Source organism: Typopeltis vanoorti, chromosome 15 (genome assembly GCF_054136105.1).
Source record: "Typopeltis vanoorti isolate ZY-2024b chromosome 15, IOZ_Tvanoo_1.0, whole genome shotgun sequence".
In the NCBI taxonomy this organism is placed as follows: domain Eukaryota; kingdom Metazoa; phylum Arthropoda; class Arachnida; order Uropygi; family Thelyphonidae; genus Typopeltis; species Typopeltis vanoorti.
The window spans coordinates 114,491,758-114,517,558 of NC_143563.1; the positions used below are offsets into that span (position 1 = coordinate 114,491,758).

A 25,801-nucleotide genomic window follows, 5' to 3' on the forward strand; every position below is an offset into this window, starting at 1 on the left:
GCAAAAATTCCTAGCAGTCATTGGAACTTTGAATAGACACTTCAATAAACAGATGTGTAGACCAACCCAAATAAAACTATACAAAATAATAGCAAAACGAATTCTGAAATATCGCAGTAAAGCATGGATTTGAGGAGGACGAGATAAAAGACAAGTGGAATATGCAGAAATGAAGTTCCCAAGACCGCTCGCAGGCTATAAAAGAATAGATAAGATAAGAAAACAATTATCTATAATTAACATAACAGAAGATATCACAAACTATAGAAAAAACTGGAAAAACCACGTAGGAAGAACGAATGAGGACAGATGACCAAATATTGCCTGGAAATATAAACCAAAGGGACACAGATCAACAGGAAGGAAGACCCAGGAGATGATGGGCAGAAGACTTTTTAAATCCTTGAAAAAGTTACTGGCAAACAATTGCCTAATACGCGAAGTCAAGAAGAAGATATTTATTTCAATTTCGTATTGTCGCCGGATACTTTTTTCAATGAAGGATTTTGTTAATTATTCTTTCTAATATATGAATCGATAGGATATCCTATCGATGCATTATATTAATCTGCATTATACCAGCGTGCTTTGAGTTTTATCAGCTTATTTAATTTCCAAAATGAAAACATACACTGTAGTCGCACTATTAATACTGTATTGTACGGTAAAAAGCTGATCGCTATGCTAATCAACGAATATTTAGGAGGAATAGCACGAGGATTTTGTTTCTAGGTAGCATTTTATTGTGACTGCATAAATCTCAATTACGAAGAACGTAATTTTAAAATAAATAAATTCATCCATACCTACTAATGAAATATTTAGCACGGAGGTTTCACGGTTTACCCTTCTCCTGATATAATGCTAAACGAAAAGTGGAAGTACCAGAGTGATAGCTGCAGAACTGTATCTGAATAAAACAATTTCACGTAATGAAGTTATGGGAAATGGTGTCTATGACTATGGCCCGGAACTGAAATTTCGGCACGCGTGATCCAAAATTAATTTCCTCCACATACAAGATATCCATTTATTCTTTAGAAGATAACAGGTGTACAGAAGAAAACGGAACACACTTTAACCAAATGAACTCATTTGGCAGAAGAATCGGATAAAGACACCTTTTTCCCATTAAAGTAACTGATGCGGATGTCTCATAAAACTCAAAATATGCAATGAGGTTATGCATACAAAATATCTTTTCCTTCATACAATAACACAATCCAAACATTTATAACTTAATGGCGAATCCTGATCACCTCATTGGAAGCACACGCTGAATAATCGTAAGGTAAGCGTAATGTATTGCTATACACAAGATGTTCTGTGAAGCAGTCAACGTAATACGTGAACCTCAATGAAGTTTACTCACCCAATCCCTTTGTGCTACCATTAATTGCCTTTAGAAAATAAATAAACGAAATGAGAAAGAAACTACATGTACATTGAATGGCAACTTAAGACACTTCAAAGAATGAAAACGGTCGCGGTTAAGGAATTTCCTGCTTGGCCAGAAATGAATCCAAAACTATCTACAGCTACGTTTTTGATGCTTACCATTTATTTCTAGATGATATAATTCCATTCCAATAGATTCACTAGTACAGTCCTGTGCATTATTATGTCTTTTGCAGTAATAATTAGATTGAGCTCAATCAATAACACTTTAAGTGGTCTAAAATGATCGCAGCACTGTCAGTTTTAAGTTTTTTTCTTTTTTTTTTCGGTTTTAACAATTTTAAGGGGAAAAAAATTAAAGAAAATGTCAATTCTATTTCACAGATCTATATGTCACGCACTAAACAGCTATACATATAAGTATTATAATGGGAAAGCTGTATTATAATGGGAAAACAAATGACGAATAGGAACTTTGTTATTCTTCCTCTGCACTGCAAGAAAGTAAATAGGTTGCTATAATCATCTATTTGATCAGTTTTGTTAAAATATGAAGTTAAAAGAACCATTTGATGTTTTAGGAGTTGTCCGTGATACCAAAGTCAGCTACTAAATTCCTGGAACCGTGCGACACGCGGTAATGAGTTGTGAGATTTGTCTTCCAGTTAAATCGCCTGCCGCATATCGAGCAAATGTAATGCTTTCTCTGGAAATTATGGATTTCCATGTGTCTCCGGAGGTTGCTTCTGTGAAAGAATGACTTCAAGCAGATGGGGCAATTAGGTTTTCCTGTATCGAACTCTTCTGATTTGTGGTGGCTCCGACGCCTCGAATGATAAGTTTGTTGCACAGTAGGTTGACATCTCAATAGATTTCTAAAGCCATCTGAAATTCGAAAAAACTTTATTTCAGCCCAAAACCCTATTTTCTTGCTGCTCTGAAAAAAGTGAAAATGAGTGCTCCTAAATATAAATATAGTTTAACATTTATGAAATGATGTTTGTGTTTGAATATTCTGAGTACATGATTTAATGAAACACTTCAATGTTGAAGCAGAAAATAAAGTTTTTTAGCCCTTGTGAACGGTCATTTATCTCCCCCGAGAATTTCACAGTAATTTTTGCGAAAGACAAGATTTCTTTTATTGAAGTTAATTTATAACCTTACTGAGTTTCAATATACACATGGTAGTATTGCCCTATTTAAACTAAAACTATAACACATTTATATAATGGAAGCAAAGTAATACAGTATTGGTATAAATTTACTTTCAGTGAATGTTGCTGCCTAAATAAGCACTGGATCCGATTATACGCCAAAGGTGCAAAGTCAAACGTTCTACTGAAATACATTGTAATATTCCTAATAGCCATACTAAAAAGCAATAAATGAGAAGCGAATGAAAGTAATCCTCATTATTCGACGATTCCAGTATGCGACGTCCCATAATAATACAACCAGTTGACAATGGACCAAGTAATCCAATGCTGGAAAAATCCGTTGATCCTTTGCAACAAACCGATCGTTGACGAGTTCAATGAATTATCGTCATTAACGGATCTGACCGGAATTGTATGCAAAAATATTTTTGGATACTTAAAGCCATGTCTGAAAAAAAAAAAAAAAAAAGTAGGCGCTTTACCAGGATCTTCAAATAAAATGTAGAAATTCACTAGACGTCGTCGAATTTTTAAATGATGTGTCAAATGGAATAAGACAACGCTCGAGTTAATGGAATGGGTATTTTGGATCTCCTGTGCATAAAAAGTACTCTAGAGAAGGGATTTATCAAATTAAAAAAAAAATACACTTTCAATAAAAATAAAATTGAACAAGTAAGCAGGTAAAAACGTTTACTTTTTTTTCTTTCTTTCTTTTTTTTTTTTTAAACAAGAGCTATCGAAATTCAAACATTTTCTCCCTCAAATGGAATAATTTCAGTGGATGGACGATTTACTTTTTGCTCGTTAGCAAAGTATTACTGAATGCTTTGCTAACTTGCAAAAGTCAAACCGCCCACTTCCCATTTTAAATGTAGTTTTCAAATGCTGTCACTGCAAAATGCGCACGACTTTTGATTTTATCTGAAGTACCCCACAAATGTAGTTGATAATTTAGTAGTGGACAAAATTGTATCCTCAGGTGGACTGAAGCACACCTGATAATATTTTAAGAGGACAGCCAAAGGTCTTTTTGGGTGGACACCTGTGCTAGCTGACCACAAGTGAATCCTGGAGCACACAGTACAGAAAGACAACTCAAGAAATTGGGCCAGATTTGAAATGAGGAGGAGGATGTTTTATGGAATGAATCAAACAAGAAGGAAGATATGGACAGAAAAAGCAGATAATTCGCCCATTTTGCTATTTCTCACCCCGCTCTTCATAATTCCAATATTATCAGCAAGCACGATAGCCATACAAATCAAACAAGTATTTTATCATTTGATTCTTGGGCGGCCACTCCAAAAACACAGTTTTGCATTCATTTTATTTCATATACGAAAGCGTGGTTGTGTTGGACACCCACACACGTGCGTGTGTCCAACACAATCTACAAACGATGTAGATTGTGTTTCTGTATTTTCATACAGAAACTTAGAAACTGCATATGTAGACATAGCCTACAAAATATTAAGGAAATTAAACAACCAAGGAAGAGATACAGCACAAATCAACATAATACAAGAGAAACAGTGGATAAACATTATAAGGATTTATGATATGACCCAAATTTAATAACAGAAAATAATAATGAAGAAATCAACACTGATAAAAAAACCCAATAAAATTGTAAGAAGAACTATCATAAAAGAAGCAATAAAAGTATCAAAAAAAAAAAAATCAACCGGATTAGATAGCATAAATACAGAGCTTTGGAAATATGGCGGAGAATGTTTACACCACAGATTCTTAAAATTAATAAATAACTGTTGGAGGAAATGTGAGGTTCCATCAGATTGGTTAAAAGCTAAGGTTATGTCTATATTAAAGAAAGGAGACAGAGATGACTGTAAAAATTACAGAATAGGTTTATTAAATACAGGTTACAAAATTTACAGTAAAATCCTGAATAAAAGATCATGTATAGACAATATTTATGTGCTAAAACAAATTATTGAAAAAAAAGACGAAAATTTAATTTAGAGATTCATATGGCCTTTAGAGATCATGAGAAAGCTTTTGATAACATATACAGAGAAAAACTATGGAATATATAATAATAAAGGTTATTCACTAAATTTGGTACAAGCTATACAGAGTTTATATAAAGATACAAAAATACAGTTACAGTTAGGTAACAAATTAACAGAAGAGATTGGAATAAATGAGGGTGCCAGACAGGAATGTAGCTTATCTCCAACTCTGTTCAATATATATATTGATTAGATTATGAAAATATGGAAAACAACAATAAAACAAGGTTAACTAGAAGAACTGTTATCAATACAATATGCATATGATCAGATTGTGTTACAAGACAATGAAGATGAACTTCAAATATCGATATACGAATTAAAATAACTCAACAATACAACTTAAATATTTCACAAAAGAAAAGTCATGGCATTAAAAGGTCGGGATCATGTTGGATCAAAAACAGGTATACAAAATAAAATAATAGAACACAGTACAGTTATTTAAGCTGCATAATAACATATCTAAAAGATTTAAAGGATACACAAAATTGGGTATAAGAAATGAAAACATCAATCAGAAAAGAACTAGATATTTAATAACATAAATGAAAAGATCAAGGAATATACAGAGAAATGGAAAGAAAATCTATCTAGGATGGAAAGATATCGGCTACAACAGAGGTGGATGGATATAGACCAGAGAGAGAGAGAGGAAGACCAGTGAAGCCGAAACAGGTAAATACCTAATCATTGAAGAGCAGCTTAGAAACTAGCGTGCGACGTGCATGTCATTCGAAGAGCGGAATAAACATTCCTATTATGAAAGCAAGGTAGTGCCTCGATATATCCTTCTGAAGTACTGTCATATATGAATAATAAAAATTAAAAAAAAAAAAAAAGGTCGTTGATCGTTTATTTTATGTGTGGGCACTGAGTTAGTGAGTATTGGACTGTGGTTTTTCTACATGGTAACTGACATTTTATTATTTTCAGTAGCCTTACGTCTACTTTAGTATTCAAGAGGAATCATGTAATTCGCAGAGCTCATACCATTGTCGTCGTGGATGGATTTACTTCACCTGTGAAAGGTTGGAATGATAATACAAAAACAACTCATGGCCAAAGTGAATGCTCAAGCTCCGCACTATCTCAGCAAGTATTGCTGAAATTGTGGGGGGGGGGGGAGATGGTTCTGTAATATTCTGATACTTTCACCCATCTATGCTGTAGAATAAATAAAAAAACATATTTAATACAGTTGCATAAAAGTTGTATGTAAAATAAATATCTACAAATCAGCTTTACAAATACTCCTTTCGTTTCGTACTGCATTACAATTATATAAAAGAGAGAGAGAGAGATGTGGCACTTATCCTCATTACCGACATTATTCCTACAGAAATCTGTTTGCTTTATCTAACGCCTCGGTTAGGTGTGTACCATGGTAACCCAGAAATTCCTGTAAAATTTGTAAAATATTCAGAGTATGTTTCTTTCGAGATGTCACCCGAAAACAACACAATTTGTAATAAACATATCCATGCCATAATAATAAATATAAAATGGCATTTTCTTAAAAACGGGTGATTCAGATTTAAAAAAAAAAAGAGTACAGAAATGGCTATTGTTTACCAACTCTTAGTAAATGATAATCCAATTTCTTGTTACTCCACGCACCTGCTAATGAAATATTTCGCAAGTGACGTGAAACAGATGCGCTATTAGGCCGACTGGTTTATGTCAACACAACTTTCAGATATCGAGAAATTGCAATATCTGAAAGTGAGTAAACTGGAAACTTAATTGAGATATAAGCAACAACTTACAAATCAAGTTTTGACATCATGAACCGTGACAATAAAAACTTATAATGGAATAAAACACGATTACAGCATCGTGTAATGAGAAGAAGAAAGCTAGGAATATTAAGACGTAACTTTTCTATACATGAGTAAGTTAACTCATCGCACGATATTAATCAAGCCGCGACTAGAGCCAATTGGGCCAACAAAAATCTTTACAGTTATTTTTTATTTTATTTTTTTTTTTTTGTAACAGCATAATCTATCATATATTAATCTTTAATAGCATATATTCCTGATACTTCATTATTTTAACTCAGGGCGACAACAGAAATTATTCAATTAGGTCCTGCATTTGTTATGGCCATAAATTTCAAGACAAATACAAAAAAAAAAAAAAAAAAACTTCGCAAGTCATAATAATGGAAATGGTCAGTTCGTAACTCAAAATAACAATTCTTCGCAATACGTTTATCGTATATAGAAATAAACTTTTGTTTAGTTCAAAGGAAATGAAGTATGTTTCAACTAGGGTTCTCAAGGACTGCTGATAAAACTACCAAGGAACTGATGAAATCTGGAGAATACCTGAAATTACTATTGATCAAGAAAAGTATACATGTACAGAAAAGTGGATAAAACCACTTTTTTTTTTTTTTACTTTACCTGATAGGTTTCTGTAAGACAAAGTAAGAAGAAATACATATATAAAATAATAAACTGTTTTAAAAGGAAGTGTATTCATTTAAAATTAAAAAAGTAATATTTTCCAAAAAATAAAATATCAACATTTCTTATCCACTAACGATATTTCAAAATGTTATAGACCACCATTTAAATCGATTTTATCAAAATCTTCTAACTCAAAATTATTTTTTTTAAGAACAAAATGACCTCAGCTGGGCGTGAGGACTGTCTTCCCCTTTTTAGTCATAATGATTCCATTTGCGAAAAATTAAGCTCTGCATGCGCTGATATTGAAGAAATGCATAAATAATTAACTTCTTCCCATTACTGTCTAACATTGGACACGATACAGTTTAAAAATAGTAAATGCAACCAATTAACAATCAATGTTAATCATTAGAAACTAATATGCATAACTTCAAATCTAAAGAATGTTAAGTAGCTTAATCAAATGAGTAACACTTTCCTGTGGTTGGAATGACAATCTAATCATTTGATTAGATTGTCATTTGGTCCCACAATTTGAGAGTCGTTACAATCATCTCTAAGTTGAGATCATTAAAAATAAAATGCTGAATATAACTAAATGAATTATAAAAATGGTTGCAATGGCAAAGGCATAACATTTTTCGGTTATAACGATCTATTTTCTTCTTTTTTTGATCGCTTTACCATTTTTAATATCAGAAGTTAAATACTTCGGACCGATTCTTTTTTTTTTTTTTTTTTTTTTTTTTTTTTTTTAAGCAAACTTATTATGCCCATCAGCTCTAGGATCAGATTACCGTTTCAATTCTCCAGAACTGAAAAACTTGATCTAGTTAGGAAACACATTGTATGTTTACCGGAATGAAAGTGTTCATCCATATTACATTCAAAATTCCCAGCCGCTCACTATCCGGGCAAAACAATCCAGAGAAGTGGCTTGCAAAATTTCTGGGGCAGCGGTAAAGCTCTTAAAGCTGAGGGGAAGGTTTTTAAAAAACGGACTTCTAAACTTAGGGTCTAATGTGCAAGAAAACTCGCTTCTTGCGCATAAAAGCAATAGCATGTTCCTTGGTAAACTACATAAATAGATTTATATTTTTGACATTTTGCATACCACTACATAACATTACTTGAAGACAAAGTTGAACCTCACGATAATATTTTTCTATATTAACTACGTGCTGTCCATAAATCATGTAATTATCAGCCACAAGACATTTGTAAGACACCAAAAAATTGTCGAATAATTTAAATTCAACACCAAAGAAAATTTTTCCAATCCAGATTGTATCCTGCAATTGTAGTGAATGCTTGTGCTCCAGAACTAGTGTCCTCTACCAAGCGTGTACACACACACTCTCTCTCTCTCTTCCATACCCAAGCTAGCATATCCTCAGCATGAAAGCAAGCTCTTTTCAAAATAACGAAGGCAATTTTAGCAATTAACTCCATTATCTAATGACACGCCAATTAATCAGCTGCTCCAAGTATGGATTCTGGTAATTTAGATCCGAAGTGGAAATCCTTGTCCGCTTCACCCGCCTCCAAACAGGTGACGTGTTAAGTTTGAGGATGGAGAGAGGGATCACTGACAGTCAACCTACTTCTAATGGTCATGGTGGATGGATTCCTCTTAAATTTTTTCAACTGATGTAGGAGTGGCCAGAGGCCACGTTATTTTGTCTATCCTCTCGCTCCTATACATAAAATAACACACACCCCTGATTTAATGCAATTGGTGATTTAATGCATTGGTGAAATTTTATTTAAAACAAGTTTTTTTTTTCTCTTCTTTTTTCTTCATCTGTTAGATGACAGCGCAACATAAACTTTGCTATACATTAACAAATGAGGAAATAATTGAGCATTTCTAATCGCATTCTTGTGTAGTGACATTACCAAACAACTGTACTGTTCGAACATAATAATAATCATGAGGCTTAATGAGATCATTATACACATTGTATTATTACGTTATTAATATCCGCCGGTACAGTTAGTAACTAGAATTATAATTACAGGAACGAAAACTGAAGACTCGATAAATTATAACAGAGATCATTAAATATATAAAACTGAACTCAATCCAGCGAAAGAGGAATGTTTATTATCAGGGCATCAACTGGCCTAGTTGGTTAACTATTTAACAGCATCCGCGCTCCAACTAACAGCTGGGGATTTGAATCCAATCCTGGACACGAATACTTGAGATTGTCTTTAAGCGGGAGATTAATTTCACTGCACAGTGTGATACCACTGCTTTATTGGAAGCCTGAAGTGGCTTGAAAAAACTATGTTTAGTCTTTAGAGCAGGGTTTCCAGATTTAAAAAAAAAAAACTTCGCTGCCTACAGTACCAATGTACTATACGTTTACAACTTTTCGTGTGTGGGAGGAAAAAATGAAGACAAATTCGCTACCATAGCATATAGCAGGCAATTTAATTTTTTTTTTTTTTTAAATCAGCATCAGTTTGATATTGTTCACATCGTAATTTTCGTTTTTACCGAGAACTACTCTAAATTTGTCATCTAAGATAAATTTAGAGAATTCACAGTGAAATTTACGGTATGTACGACGCTTGAAAATACATAATTGCTATTGCGCAGTATGTAACACCCCTCGTGCTTCACAAAGCATGCAAGCATCGCAAAAATTCGTTTTTTTCGTCTTACACAAGTTATTCCGGAACACCTGCTGATCGGTGTTTTAATATGTTTGACTTTTTATGATTGCCAAATTTGGCAATCGCTATAAAAAATTAATCACGCGATTTCAATTTGTTTCAATCAGGCCATTTACGAAAGTGCACAATGGGGAAAGCACGTCAAAAATTACATTATCCTTTGGCTGACTACAGTTTAAGAGAATTTGGGATAACAAGCTGTTCAAGTGATCACTTTTGTTTCTGTCGAATTTTTTAATTAACAAATAAATTCTGCATTAGATAGAGTTTAATTAAATGTATCATGTTTTAATCCAGTGGCGGCGAGTGAAAATTTTAAGTGGGGGTGCTGCATATACAAAAAAAAAAAAAAAAAACTTTTTTTTCCTAATCAGTAACGAATTTATTAATAAATAAATTTACATATTAAAAACTGCTTTATTAAAAATATTTCATCCTCACTACGAACAAACACCAATAATAAAAGTTTCGTATCAATAGCAATGACAAGTGCAAACGAATATCGGCGTTAGATCGCGGTGTATTTGTTTCGTGTAACGATATTGAAAAAATATAATTCTTTTCATATTTTCAACAGTGACACTCGTCATAATTCAGCCTTGTATCTATAATAAATAAATAATTATGCTATTTTAACAAAATAAAATAAGATTTACAAAAAATAGTTCAGCAGGCACACGCACCAATAATAAACGCTTCATATCTCACAGAAATAAGGCGCGTAAACATACTAAAAATACACTGCCGTTTGAGCAGTTATAGTTGGGAATGACGTAACGTGCAATGGCAAGAGCAAACGAATATCGGCGTTAGATCGCAGTGCATCTGTTTCGTAATCTAAAGCGTTAATCGAACAATTCCAATTATTAACTATTCAGTCAATGTCAAAACATAAGCTGTAACCATTAACATGTTGTAAGCATTGCTATTATTTATAAACACAAACAAAATTTAATTTTTTCCTTGGGGTGCTGCAGTGTCGCAGTGCTTATGTATGGGCCACTGTTTTAATCTCTATTCAACTATCTAGTTGTGAACACTTAGAAGCAGGGTGACGTAACAGCCATTTATAAGAAGAAGACCCTTTGTGTGACTAAAATCGTAGTTCTAAACAAGTATTTCAGTTTGGTCGATTTTTTAAATAAACGTTTTTTTTTCAAGGTATAAAAATGGCAATAGTTATTAATTGAAATTAAATTAATAATTAAAAATGTAATCACAAAAAATATTTTATAATGCACATGCATACAACACAGCTAAAATTGCAAATTATACTATCGCTTCCAAACAAAACAACAATGTGGCCTACTTATGAATAATTAAATTCGTCCGCCGAATGATGCACATGCTGGTCATTATAACGAGACCAAGTGAATTAAATATCCGGCGCTGCTAGATAAATCAAAATATCTGATAGACTGCGAATTTAAAGCAATAGCAACAAATTTAACACCACAACCCCTCCCCACCGGAGACATTTCTCCACGATTTTTTAAAAAACTATCGCTTACATTTGGCAATGATTCCAAGTCAACCCAAAGCGAGGTTGCGTAATAATAATGATATAATTTGCAATGGAACTTGGCTTATCTGGAGACACGCCAATTAATCAGCTGCCACCAATATTCAAAATTGATCGTCACGTAGAAGTGACCACGTGCAAAAACTTGACTATTTTATACCACCTGCGCATACAAAAAACATTGAAATCAGCATGATCCCCCCCCCCCTCCCGCCGGACGGTTACCGATTTCGATATCTGACACATAATTCTCAATCAACCTCAACTTTGACCAGTTATGGTTGCAACAGACACACACACACACACACCCCTATTAAAGATTTCAAAGATGAGCCACACACTGATTCTGAAAAACTTTAAATATATATTTATTTACAAAAATTATACATATTCTGAAAGGGTCATACAGGATTTCAATTGGTGGAATTTTTCAATTTATGGAGTGTGGGGAAAGGACATACTTGGAAGCTGAGAATGAAGGCAGCCAAGGGAGTGAGGGCTAGATTTTTCTCTCAGAGGGTGGTGCGTGACTGGAATGGATTGCCTTTGGATGTTGTGAGTGCAAGCAGTGTGAATGAATACAAGAATAAGTATGATAGCTGGTGTGCGTAATATGTGGCCTCCCTCGATGTCTCGCTTAATAATAATAATAATAATAATTTATTTTCACAAAAATACAGAGCATCTATTAATTCATATAGCAAAAAAAAAAAAAAAATTAACTATCAACATCTATAACGAGATGAGGTATTGCACTAGGCATGATTTTACTTAACTAGTGTCAAGAAACAAAGAGCCCTTCACCGTGTTTTGCTAAAGAAAATCAAATAATTATTCAGTCAATCCCCAACTTAAGGATTCCATCAAGAATGAGAAAAACCCTCAGACTTTTGGAAGGAATACAATGTCTTGCATTGCACAAAGAACGCAGCATGGAGTAAGGTGACAGCAGATTGTGTGTGTGTGTGGGGGGGGGGGGGGGGGGGTCAGTCCTCGAATTACGACGGGGTTTCGTTCTGACATAGTTGTCAGAACGAAATCCCGCAGTTCAAGACGCTGATTAACGCGACCCCAGTGTAAAAGCTATATAAACTTCCTCAATTTTCTCAGGCAGGTGAAATAGCTCAACCACGATGAATGCTCATTTCAGCAGCAACTTTTAGTTAATGATTAAAAGCAATTCAACCCCACTCCCCTCTGAAACGCATATGATGCTACCGAAGAAATAAAAAGTAAAAGAATTCTCCGGATGGTTACCAGGGTTATCATCCTGAGAATTCTTTTATTTGTATTTCTATGGTGTTAAAAGTGAATAAAGAGTAAATTTTTGGTTTGCCTCTAAGTTGCCACCCCTAGTCCCGAGGCATCAAGCACGTTGCTTGATATATTCGGCGTCACCGTTAATTAGCATGAATGCTAAATTATTCCGCAATGCAAGTTTATTTTATGTCCACAGTTCTCGCTAACATCTGTTCGACTGATACGAGACACAAATGACGCGGAAAAAGCTGTGAGAACTGCTCTTTATACCGCTGCTTTTCCTACTGTGTATATATCAGTTTGGAATACATAGGAACAAAGGATTCGGTTTCGGATAACTATTGCATGAAATAATTTTTATAATATGTGAGAAATTTGCGCCGCCTTTTAAAGTATTAAGATGTGCTGTATTTTCTGCTATAACACACTGCTGCAAGACAACATTGAGCCAATACCTAGCAAATCTAATGAAACAAACTATAGCATAAATAAAAATGTGCCAAGTTTTTGAACAAGACTTACATAACATCTTTTTATAAATGTTTTTGCGCATTAAGTATTTCTTTTGTGTACAAGAGGATGACAGGGAGGGGGAGAGAGAGAGAAACATGCAATCTCAGAAATTCTACTTCCGTAACTTTAATATTGAATTTTTTTTTTTTAAAATCTCTTAACTGGTGCATCCAAATAAAAGTAGCGAATCCCTGCACACAGAACAGTACTGCAAATGCATTTTTTCTTCCTTATGATTTCTTTTCTCTAGCTTATTTTATTGTAAGAATACAGTACATAATACATATGTATATATGCAAAGTGTGTTAATGGACTGTTTGTTATTGGTAAGGCTTCCGGTCAACAGTAGGCTATTAGTAGTTAAGTGTTTGGGGAGTCACAAGTTATACGCGGATTTTCGACTGCGCGGGAGATCGGCTCCCATAACCCCCGCGTTGTTCAAGGGTTAACTGTATCCGAGTTGACTTTTTAACTCGTATTCAATCAACGCGTTGCGTGACCATGTGGTAATTTCCACGATGTCAGATCGAACAAAATAAAGGCCGTTATAGGCTCGATTCTTATTCTCAACCTCCCTGTGGTCTAGTGTTGCGCTTTCTTACAACTAAGTCGGCACCTTCGGAAACGGGAACTTTCACCATACAACCCACATAAAAAAATTAAAAAAATCTGCGATTGCACACAGTATATTAGCGCAGGATTAGGAACATGATATGGTATGCTAACATTGGTACGCTTCGGTCTATGCACTGAGGGTAGACACCAGCTTCCACCCATTTCCAAATAGCAGGGTTACAGAGTGCATGCAGCCTTTGGGGTATTTTCTTTTATTTTTGTAATTCAATTTACGCAATAGTGCTTATTTATTTTTATTAGCAGCTCTGCTTAACAGACCTCCCAAATCTGAATTGCAAGTTAGGCATAATCTAGATAAATAACAGAGTGATCGTGTAACCTAATGAAGATACATCAGGGATATAAACCTTCTCGAAGATGTCCGAAACTAGTTCATTTATCACATCAAACATTAGCCTTATTTAAACAATATGACGAATCTTGGCTTGCGGCTTGGTGTTCACTCGCGACAAATCAGGAGATACTGTATAGACCAGGGGTCGCCAAACTTCTTTGACCGTCGACCCCTTCAAGAGTTTCTAGACTTTTTATCGACCCCCCTCTATTTTACTATTACGTAATTATAATTGGACAAGCAAAAAAGACGCTTATGCGAGTTTTTTGATTGTTTATTTTATAGTTACAGTGTTTATTGTATGTATAATATAGTATATATTATTATATTGGCTTAACGTCAAAGGGATACGTTTCTGATGTCCTTCTTAAATTACATATTTGATAGGAGGGCTAAATAATATATAAAAGTTAATTTAGATAACAAAATAATAACAATACCATCTTCCTTATATACAGTATATGAAAGTAAGACTTTTATTAACTTAGTATACAATTTACTAACGTTGTCAATGTGAAGGGTGTGCTTCGTGACTCTTGACAAGATTAGCAATGTTGGGTTCAAAATTAGTAAGTTTCAGCCTTAAATCGCCACGGAATTCTATATGTAGCTTATTTCTTTGTTTTGTTAAAATGGAATTAACATGGCTGAAACCAGCTTCAACCATGTACGAGCTTGGAAATGCAAGCAAAAATGGGAGTACCACTTCAGAAAGTTTTGGATATTTTTCTACATTGATATTCGTCCAAAAGTAACTTAAAGTCCTATTTTTAAAAAGCGTCTTAGCTTCAAGATCAACTGACAATTCAATAAGTTCATCTTGTAAGTTACATTCGATATTTTCAATATCTGCAGAAAATGGCGTGATAACCCAATATGGAATGTGCATGTTTTCAAAATCTGCAAAGCGCAATTTAAAATCATCGCTCAAATTTTGAATGTTTTGTGTATATTTCCAAGTCTTCATCTTTTACTTCCAATTGCCGTAGATTCGAAAAGTACTGAAAATCTTTTCGTAACAATGATGATTTAAATAAGGCTAATTTAGCTTGGAAGCCTAAAAGAATCGTCCGAGCTTGAATAATCGTGGCATCTTTATCTTGTAGAGGGTGTGTACGTCATTAAATTTTGAAGGGAAAAAAAATCCGCCAAGTAGAAAATATGATTCTTATTTCTCTTCAGTTCATCACTCAATAACAAATTAACATCTGTAAGAAACTCTAGGGTTGAATCGAACAACTCAACAAATCTTTGTAGACTTGCACCTCTAGATCATGCAGTTCGTCACTGAGAGTTTTTGCCACCAAGTTTCGGTGCAATACACAGTGAATAGTACGTGCACTTAGAACTTTTTCTTTCAGAAAAGCAGCGAAACCCCGATAACGGCCCACCATTGCAGGTGCGCCATCTGTGGCTACTGCTGTTATATTAGTAAATGGAATATCATACTTATTTAAATATTCCTCCAATCGCTGAAAATGAAATAATGATTTAATTATAATATGTATTTTGATGAATTTTAGAACATTAACGCTCACTTGTATGTCGATGGGCCAAAATGAGACTGGGATCGAATACGTGTAAGTATAAGTAAATAAGCAACCGCCCACGTGTTGCAATCTCGCTCCCGCCGCACAGGAACTACCGACATCCGTTTATTGGTAAATACGTCATTTTGGCCTACTTGATTGGCCTCCGTAACAATTTTCATGACCTTGTTCCATCCTACAGGTCCTATTCATGTCACTGTTCCCACGATTCACTCTCAATTGCGTTGTCATTCAGGATGGAGGTAATCCAAGTTAACCGAATTAAATATTACCCATACAATTATGTCTTATATTTTTCTATCGACCCCTGGGGGTCGATAACGACCACTGGTATAGACCAAGGCAGTTCACAAACTTGCAAACACTTTAGTTTTGTTTAAACAATTTTCATTTTAACCTATTTGCAATCTACGTCAGTTATCTGATATTCCCAACCGCATTTATATTTCCTGCTCGATCAGAGTTTGCCGTAATTTCGCACAACTACTATGATTATAAAGGTGTGGTTTATAATGGCATTCTGCCGCATTTTGTAGTATGTACCTATGCACAGGCGTACGAGTCTAGCTGGGGGGGGGGGGGGATTACGTCTCCCAAACAATGAGGGATGAATCCCCGGAGCACTTTAGCGCCTCGGGCCCCGCCCATCGGGGGGGGGATGTAAGTATGGTCCTGATGGTAGGGCCAGAAAGCGTCGCAAACTATTACGTAATTAGTCATGTAGCTCATGATAAAATGGGCAATTCTACAAAGATAATTGTAGAATCACTCTGAATGCGCTTTAGATGTACTGTATTTAATTTCCGAATTAGTTAATAATTTTTGGGCATTCGTCTATTGGTAATAAAACAGCAGTTATCGAACTTCACACATACAATTGACGTCATTTACCAACTTCGTGCTGTAATTGTTAGAGGCACTGATGAAAATGAGACTGCAATGTACCAACAAGAAACGACTTATTATTATCGCAGATAAAGTCTCACACAAAGGTGAGTGAGTCTTTACTTCAGTAAAAAAAAAGGAAAAACTAGTAGCATAAAGAGATATATGACACAAGCTTTAGATGCTTTGGTTGTAACTCCAAAACAATCCAACTGCAATTAAACCTCTGAAGGCTCTAATGATTTTAACTCAGTATACGACTTATGGTTTGATAAAAATTCAGACAGTTCAATTCAAAGAAAACCTCGAAAGGAATAATTACACTTTCTAAAATAATGATATGATTTTAAGGTTTCTTTACAATGGTAAGTTCATAGCATCGTGTACGTAACGATCTGTGGTACAACGTTAATCTTTTTAAAAGGCTACTTCTCATATAGGAACTGGTCAAGTTCGTTAAAGGAAGTTAACAAAAACACAATGATTAAAATAGGAATGAAGACTTGAACGCACAAAATATGTGAAAATCCCGTATTAGAAACTAACATGGCGCACCTCAGATACATGAAAGGTGTCATGGCATGTAAAAACATAATCAACGCAAGAAATATATATAAATGACAATTGGTATCTTCTCTCTTCCATCATCTATGTGGATGATGATGAGGCCGAATTAACTCTTTCCATTTCTGTCTGTCCCTGGAGAGTCCGAACAATTCTGTCTAGTTTGGTGTCGCTTATCCGCTGACTATCCTGATTTGGTTTTCAGGTCCTCTTTTATTTTGTCTATTCATCTAATTCTGGGTCGCCCTTTGGATCTTTTACCTCCATCGTTATATACAGGGCTTTAGTTGGTAATCTTTCTGTTCCCATGGCCGTCTTATTTCTTGGATTTTGTCTATTGTTTTCTTGTTTTAGTCGTTTCCTTCTCTTCGTTTCAACTGGTGTAAAGGTATAATTTTCTAAGTATTCTGTGAGACTACTAACCCTGGTCAGGAAACCAGGGTGTGGTCTCACATAGATTTAAGACAAAAAAAAAAAAAAAAAAAGCTTAGCTCACTCACAGTACGAATGCACTAACAAAATCTTTCGTGTGGGTGGGAGGCAGATAAAAAAAAAAAAGAACAGAAAATAGTTATCTTCAAAATATACCCAGGCAACCCTTCCATCGTTAAACAAAACTTTACGTCGTAAAATTGTGCACCTTTGTCGTTCTCGTATGTTTGATAATCCCTCCACTCCCTCTTTCATTTGCTGCCGCTGTTCAGGGACGGATCGTATAGGTAAGCCGGTACACGGTGTAGCGGCAAGCAACTAGCAAAAATCGAACACGATAGATTGCAAACAACTGAGTGATAAGAATGACATTTTTCCAATTCACCAAAAGATAAACGCAGGTTTATCAAACTTAGATGCCGAGGATTGGTTTCGTCATTCACTGGTTTAGCTTTTATGCGTATATTTATGGTGTGCAGAGATTTATGTACTGTTGACGTTAAATATTTCAGTTTCCGGGAGGAGACAAAATCGTCATGTATGAATGGTGTTCGGCGTTTCATGTTTATCCGATGATTAATGAAGAAATAGTTTTCCCCTCTTTTTATTCATAACTGAATCGTGATGTGAGGAAACAGCCGAACGTGCTCGATAGTCATTTATACGAAGCTTGCGAAAGTTGACAATGAAGTATAGTATAGCCATGAGGAGAACCTACCAAAGAAAACTGTGGCGAACACTGCAAACCGCCTTGCACTCCAACCGTACTGTTTACAAATTTGGCACAAAAAGTGAACAGGTAACTATATGGGATTAAGTAAGAAATTCCGCACATAACTGTCCAATTTTCAAAGGACAATGAAGAAGTTATTTTGTGCCCGGTAACTAAATCCGCTGACTATCCTGAAAATCCATTTTATGGAAAAAATAAATAAACCGGAAGTGCGTACTGTGACACGCTGGGGCTACGGTTACTGCCACAGTTCTCAAAATGCTGATTTCCAACAAGATAGGGCATTTCCGCTCACATTCATCATGAACAATCCATGATGGATGTGAGAGCGGGACTAGACAAACGGGATCCTGCAAGGCCACAGGAGCTTGACCCATCCTCCCCCCCCCCCCGCCCCGAGGTTATGCACGCACGGCCAACAAAACGTGGATGAAGAACTGTATATCTACAGGCTGTTGTGAGCACCAGATGTCTGTTCGGCAGGAAATGCCTTTCGAAAGGTACTGAGCGTTAATGCTTCTGAATGTTTTACATTTCTCTGTTCAATACTCTTTTCTCAATAAACGTTTCCTTTCGATCCTAGCGCTCAACATTTTGACTCATCCTGTGTTAACTTCTTTAAAACACATTTGCAAGATAGATATCGTGGTATTGTAGAATATATGTACCTCGCGCGATGACTTTATTGACTCTACGATGACTTTCTAAAGTATTTCCAAAGATTCAACAAATGCTTGCAAGTGTGTGTGTGTGTGTGTGTGTGCGCGCCACAATTGTAACTATAAAAAAAAACTGTCTGCTCAGGTTAAAAGTACCGGGGCGTCACAAGAAAACCGAGAAAGTTTGAATGGACCACTAGAATCACATGTGCTACCTGTTTGATGTCAAGACATCAAACAGGTAGCACAAATAAACTTATGAATTTTATTTTATTATTATTATTTTTTTTTTGTGTGTGTGTTTATTGAAATCACAATAAAATGTAATTTTTTTGTTTAAGACATCAGTTAGCATAATTACTTTTCCAGTGAACAGGTATATTACAGTCTGTGTAGAGGACACATGATAAGCGGAAATTGTGTGTTTGAGAATGTTGCAGTTTAACAAACAGCGCCAGTATAAGAGATGTGGCTAGTGGATACCGATACTTCTGAAATACTTAATTTTCCTACGGAGAAAAGAGAATTTCTTTGTACTATCGTTTATCAGTATGCGATCAGTTATTAGCAGAAATTCAACAGGAAGATGAAACCGCTAAAATATCAGATAAATTGGTGTACTAGCTATCATTTTGACACATATTCTTAAGTTGATCAGAGCTAACTATTAACTCATGTGTTGGAAGCATCTCAAAGGCTAGTTAAATAACAGCGTCGCACAGAATGATAATGGAAGAAGCTTTGCTGACACCAACTGATGTGTGAATGATTCTGGTTTGACACTGGAGGCTGTTAGGCAGTGCAAACTTCACTGAAGAAAAAGTAAACGTCGAACTACAGTGCAGGACACTGTAGAAATTCAAGAAACAAAAGTGAAGAATGGGTGAAATAGCAAATAAAAATCTTGAAATTCTACAGTTATGTGATGAGTATATATATATATATATATATATATATAAATATATATAAAAAAAAGGCAAACACTGATGACATCTTCAAAACATATAATGGAAATGTTCAGCTGGTATCCCCCCCCCACCATATTTCATGTTTGGAGCGAAAGGAGAGTAGTCCTGAATACAACAAAAACTACTCAAAAGTGAAGTCTTTTCATCATATTATACTCATATTGGAAACTGAAAATTTAACAAGCTTGATGTTAATAACACTGTGGGACTGATGGAATATCACCGTGTATATTAAAATAATATTAAAGGAGCCGACACAGTCTTAGGCTTGGTGGTTTAACTAGAACCCAACAATGGGAACAGTCCCTGAAAATTGCGAGTGAAAGATGACATAAATGCATCCACGTCAGCGGTGACAAACTATAAGTCAGTCTGTATACCAGGAATGGAGGTGAAGGTGACAGAATACAAAATGGACTGATGAGAATCGGAATTTTTCCAGAGGACAGCATGAATATATTAAGGTGAGTTACTATTTCAGTAACCTAATTAAGTTTAAAATAGTCACTGTACTGGACAAGTTATAAGTATATAACTTTCCTAGTTCTGCAAAGGAAACTTGAAAGGATATCAGGTGAAAAACTACTACTGACACTGAACAGGATGGGAATGAATGGTCAATTGGTAGCCTGATACACGGGATTCTTGACTAGCAAGTTGTGCTGGGGAAACGATCACCATACATCAAAAATGCTGACAAGCAGAATAAGGGTTCTTGTTTTGGTGCCGATGTTTATTTTATATATTGTGATGATATACTTGTACTTTGGGCAGATGAACAGGTACATCAGATTTATGTTGCCAAGTGACATATTAAAGAACTAAACCTGACATCAGCAATACAAAAACAAAGAAACATCTAAAAGGATGCCGTATGAAACCCAAGAAATAATGATCAACAGAACAATAGGAAAGAAGAAGAGGTAGGCTGATTCAAGTACTGAACAGATCTAAGCAGGACAACTGGTCCAAATTCATGAAATAGCACAATTTTATGTTAAGAATCAAAAAATATATATATATATTTTTGGTGCAGTATATAAGTTCAAGTAACTACACGAAAACAAAAAGAACAAAATTTAACTGTACAGGAAACGAACAATGAGTGGCATTCAAAGGAGGGTTTGTGTGTGTAATGGCTCAGATTTTCTGAAATCGGTATGTGTAGTATTTGATTTCATTTATTAATTTATTTATTTTTGCGATACTATGGATCAATAAACAACTGAAGGGGAATTAAGTCTCTTACTGAGTTGGCACATGGTTTTATCACTCCTTTTAATGAACAGGCTAACTTGCCGTAGTTTGGCACTTGTAGAATGATGACATAATCCGGAATCACTGTTGTACAGACCAAACATAGAACATTTTCAAGGCGCCAAAATAAAGGCGAAGGGGAAACAGTAATCGCATACCGGATGAGCAATGAAATCATCTGTCAGCTTTAGACATGAATATACAGATTTTACGTGTAAATGCACTGTCTTCATGGAACAGCCTGTATAACTCATGTTGATCAAGAGTGAAGATCTTTAAAGTACATAATGATTACCATTTAACGTGTTAACTATAAAATTACAAATATGTAATTATATAGTTAATATGAACAAGTCATTTGTAACCAGAGACCTCACAGAAAATGGAATGGTGTATGAAGATCTATAAATTACTGTACATTTCCTGGCACTTATCAATATCAGAGGTAAGCTAAAAACTTAGAACTCCCCCCCCCTCCCCCCAATGAAGATACAGTGAGACATGATGTCCGGGTCATGAGGCCATATTTCAATATACAGGTCCTTCAAGACAGACTAGTTACCCGTGTGTTGAGGCTTAAGGGCTGGGAGGACATCATATTGGAGATTTAATGGAATATTTACAGCACTAGGAAAGAGCGTGTTTCACTTAGTATTATGTTGTATTTGAGTGTCACAAGTTATTTGTAATCCCGAAAATCTCTCAGTGATTGATACGAAACATTGGAAGCATTAAGATTAGTTTTTAATCCTTTCCTCGTGCTGTAAATATTCAATTAAACCTCCAACATGCCAGACTAGTTACTCGTCTTATTAGTTCACTAAGCTTTTCTCTATTTGCACTCAATCTTCTGTCACGTATATGATGTATGAGTGATGCCATGCTTGCAAATTTACCGACTTCGGACTGGGAAAAATAAGTAACACTCAACACAATGATATTTACAACAGATACATATACTTTAATTATTGACAAAATGAGACTCTCACAGTGTTCGGAATACTCCATACAGAATCGAATGAAACAATATTATCAACTGAAAGAGAATTGGACATAAATCTGAGAGTGAGGCCTAAAAAAAACCAGTTCTCTCCCTACCTCAAATACTGCTACAACAATTTTGCCAAACGATTATTGTATGAATCAAATGATTATAGGGGTTACCTATAATCAAACAAAAGGGAGGCTGCTACTTCATGCTCAGCTTCAGTTATATTAAAATTTGACCACATATGTAACAGTTGTACTTCGCAATACAGTTATTTAATTATAGTGCTCTTATAAGATACTGACTTGAAATGCAGAAATAACAGACATTTTAATAAACATCTTCTTTAGATTTCTACTTGTGGCAGTGATATTTTAAATCAAAACACATCACATTTGTCGTCAGGTTTTATCGTCTTCCATACTGATACCAGTGAAGCAAGATAAAACCTGACCACAAATGAAATTATATTGATTTTAGAATCCTTTTATTACCTTATTATTGTACAATACAATTAACTGTTTTCTCTTGTCTTATCAATGGCCCATTTTTTTTTTTTTTTCTCATCACAGCTGAATGTTGCAGCTGCGTTCCCACGTGAACTGTAAATTAACGGACAAATTATGAGGCAATGAAACTTTAATCTCCTAATTTGTCTCATACCATTGATGAGGAAGTATATATGCATATAACATGGAAGAAAATAACATCGAGAAAACACTTATTTTAATTTAAATTAATTAACCACATATAATATAACAAGTTAAAAGAACTACTGTGAACACCACTATGCTATGCTTTCTTTTGAACGGATAAAGACATGTTATCAATTTTTAAATATGTACAGTTTTGCAAAAAGTTTGAATGAATCCAGAAAAATGCACACATCAAAATGAAGTTTCTGATATTATACCCGGGTTATCAGCGAGACATGTAGGTAGCACAAATTGTGTATGGATTTATAAGCAGTGACAGACTCTAGAAGTATTCTCAACAACTTGGTAATTTGATAATTTTTTTATTGAAAAGCTTATAAGCACAAAGAAAATTATCTTCAACTAATAATAATCATTATTGAATCATTCTTGTTCTTTTCTAATAAAAGACTGCTTCAGTTACTGTTAGTAACAATAAATGCATTTCTAAATATAAATTAAGCTTAGCAATAAATCATATTCGTGTTTATTTATTTATCCAAGTGTAAGCAAATGAAATTTGTACATGACATATCTTCCGACAAGGCCATTTGTATATAGAGGTTGATGATTAGAGCAGTTCGCACGAACTGCTCTTTAATCCAGAATATTTTAATAAGGTAATATACCTTTTCACTACTTGAATTACTTCAGCTTTGGTATCTCATCTGGATCTGGCTCCTGCTGATGAGACCCTCAATAAAGTTCAAAACCGACCTGGCTAGTGGCCTTTCCCATAATGCATAGTACACATCCGAAAGGGTATGTGTTTTGCATTATGCAATAATAAAGCAATCAATGTGAAGTCATTAGCCTCTCTATGCAAGTAGCCTAGTTGTGAGGATACTTCATGTACAAAATTTGTTTGCTTACACCTGGATAAAGAATTAAAGAAAAATATGATTTCTTGCTGCATTTATAACCAAGTGAAAAAACAACCTACATTTCTAAATATATCATATTTTTTTGTTCTATGTTATAAATTTTCAGTATTTTTTATCAACCAGCTCACCGAAGAATACTCATTTGGAGAATATGCTGTCTACATTCATATTATATTACATTTGGATTTGTCAATTACATCATCAAACTTTGGTCCCTTCATCAGTAAGTCAGGTGAATAAATATGTATGTTATAATATTATATTATAAAATGACAAATTAGCTTAGAAGCTGTATGCAGAGGTTCAACAAACTAAATGAATTATGCAATGTTCAGTCCAGGGATTGGTATCAACAAACTGTTTAGGAGATAATCATTTATTTCTAATATAAAAATACTGCTGATGATCAAAGTGATTTCTGCTTCAACTAAAATCATATGCACTTTAACTGTATATATATTTTTCCTATTGAATCACCGATTAGAAATAAAATAGCATAATTATAGGGTGTCCCAAAAGTTGTGTTAATAGTAAAATGAAATGGTTTGACAAATATTATTTATTATTAAATTACAATTTGAATGCTTAGTAATACTGTTACCAGCTAAGATTCATATATTTACGTATTCTGTAGTTGTTTAAGCAACATGCCTGTTTTGATGAAGCAGATATTTTTCTATGACACATCCACAAGATGCATGAACCTTGGACATGAATACAGGATACTGTACAAAAGATCCTAGAATGCCCACAAGGGGTGCATATGGCTGATAGTCTAACTGGATGCTATGTGGTAGTGTCGTACTTGCATGTCAGTCAACTGAGTGTCACTATTATAGTTCGTGTTTACTCTGTTCTATGACCTTTGAAGTGAGAGAAAGCCAGGTCAGTCCAGCTGAACAGTAAGAATATAATCGTTATAATCTTTGAAGGAAATATATACCAGGAATTTATTCCTGAAGGTCAGACTGCCAATCAATCTTTCTCAGATTTTGTTAGGCATTTAGGAGATAGCAGATGAAAGTTTTTGGTTAAGACCAAAATTGCTGTGGTCCTACACTTTAAGTACTCAACACACAGTGGTAAAAACGCCGTGCATTGTGTATAAATTTCCAAGGAGAACTTTCTACTTTCAATGCAACAACAATCACCTGTAATTAAGTTAACCATGCACTGATTTTCAGCCGATCCAGTATTGCACCCATATGACAACTCCTGCATCCATTATTAGTTTTTCTTATGAACTCTGCAGTAAGAAAAATATAGCAGTTATAAAGGTTCAACTCAAGGTTCATGACTTTTAGGACATCCTACATTGTGTCTTTCAGATTGAATTCTATTATTTCAGACTCCTTCTGGAGTGACGTTTTTCATTCTACGTTCGTGAATTTCCAGTAGTAAGGAGAATAGCCTTTGTTTGACAGGAAAACATTTCCATAAAAACAGCAGCCACTCTAAGTGAAAACCTGAACTCCTAAGCCCACTAGTAATTACGCGTTATCAGGAACAACTGCTAAGACGACAGCAGAAATAATAACATGCAGTACTGCAGATAGTGCTTAGTTATAACATAATTAGCCACATGAAAATTCAGTGGTCTGCTGTTTTCAAAGACAGATATACTTTTGAAAGGGGGAAGGAATACCATAGTTACTCTTCATTTGCAGCTGAATTTCTTATTTAACAAGTCACCATGTTCCCTCTAAAGTGCCTCGATTTGCATTCTATGCAGCCTCAGTACTTTGTTTGCAATTTTAGGAGCCAAAACCCAGCTAACTCACTTTCTAAGAATTTCTTAAATAGTATAATAACAGGTGATGATGATATTGTAGACATGATCCCAACAGACATCAAACAATGGAAATTCTCTTTGTTCTAGCAACCAGCAACTGCACAGCAGGGACGAATTCTCCATGCTTGCTGTGCAAGCTTACTTGAGAAAGAAGTAATATTTATTTGTTAATAAATGCATGCATTTATAAGCATTCCATTTAGACTTTTATTTTTGTAGACAGAAGACGTCTTAAGCTTGCGCGGCAATAATTGAGCTTTGCGTTGTGTATCGATGGCCGATGCTTGCTCGGTTGTGGGAGCTTCCAGGTCCTCGCTGCAACACTGTGATTTATTCGCGCGCATAGCTATTTCCACTCCCTTCACGTCGTCTTAAACACAGGCCATATGCAGTCAGAGTAGCTCAAGCCAGCCTTTACAAGTGTGCGTGT

At 34.9% G+C, this 25,801-nt stretch overlaps 1 protein-coding gene across 23 annotated transcripts in view; it reads right to left on the minus strand.

The window, feature by feature from the left end:
• The window catches only part of LOC150099090 (uncharacterized), a 479,515-nt gene that overhangs the window by 159,179 nt on the left and 294,535 nt on the right, over window positions 1–25,801 (minus strand). Inside the window, exon 5 of one of the 23 annotated variants that reach the window (XM_090405386.1) lies at window positions 1,630–2,283. The exons of the other annotated variants lie outside the window; for them this stretch is intronic. Within the exon in view, the coding sequence (XP_090261512.1) occupies window positions 1,976–2,283 (308 nt within the window). The 3' untranslated portion in view covers window positions 1,630–1,975. Of the gene's footprint in view, window positions 1–1,629; window positions 2,284–25,801 lie in introns of those variants that run through there. 23 annotated transcript variants of the gene reach the window in all.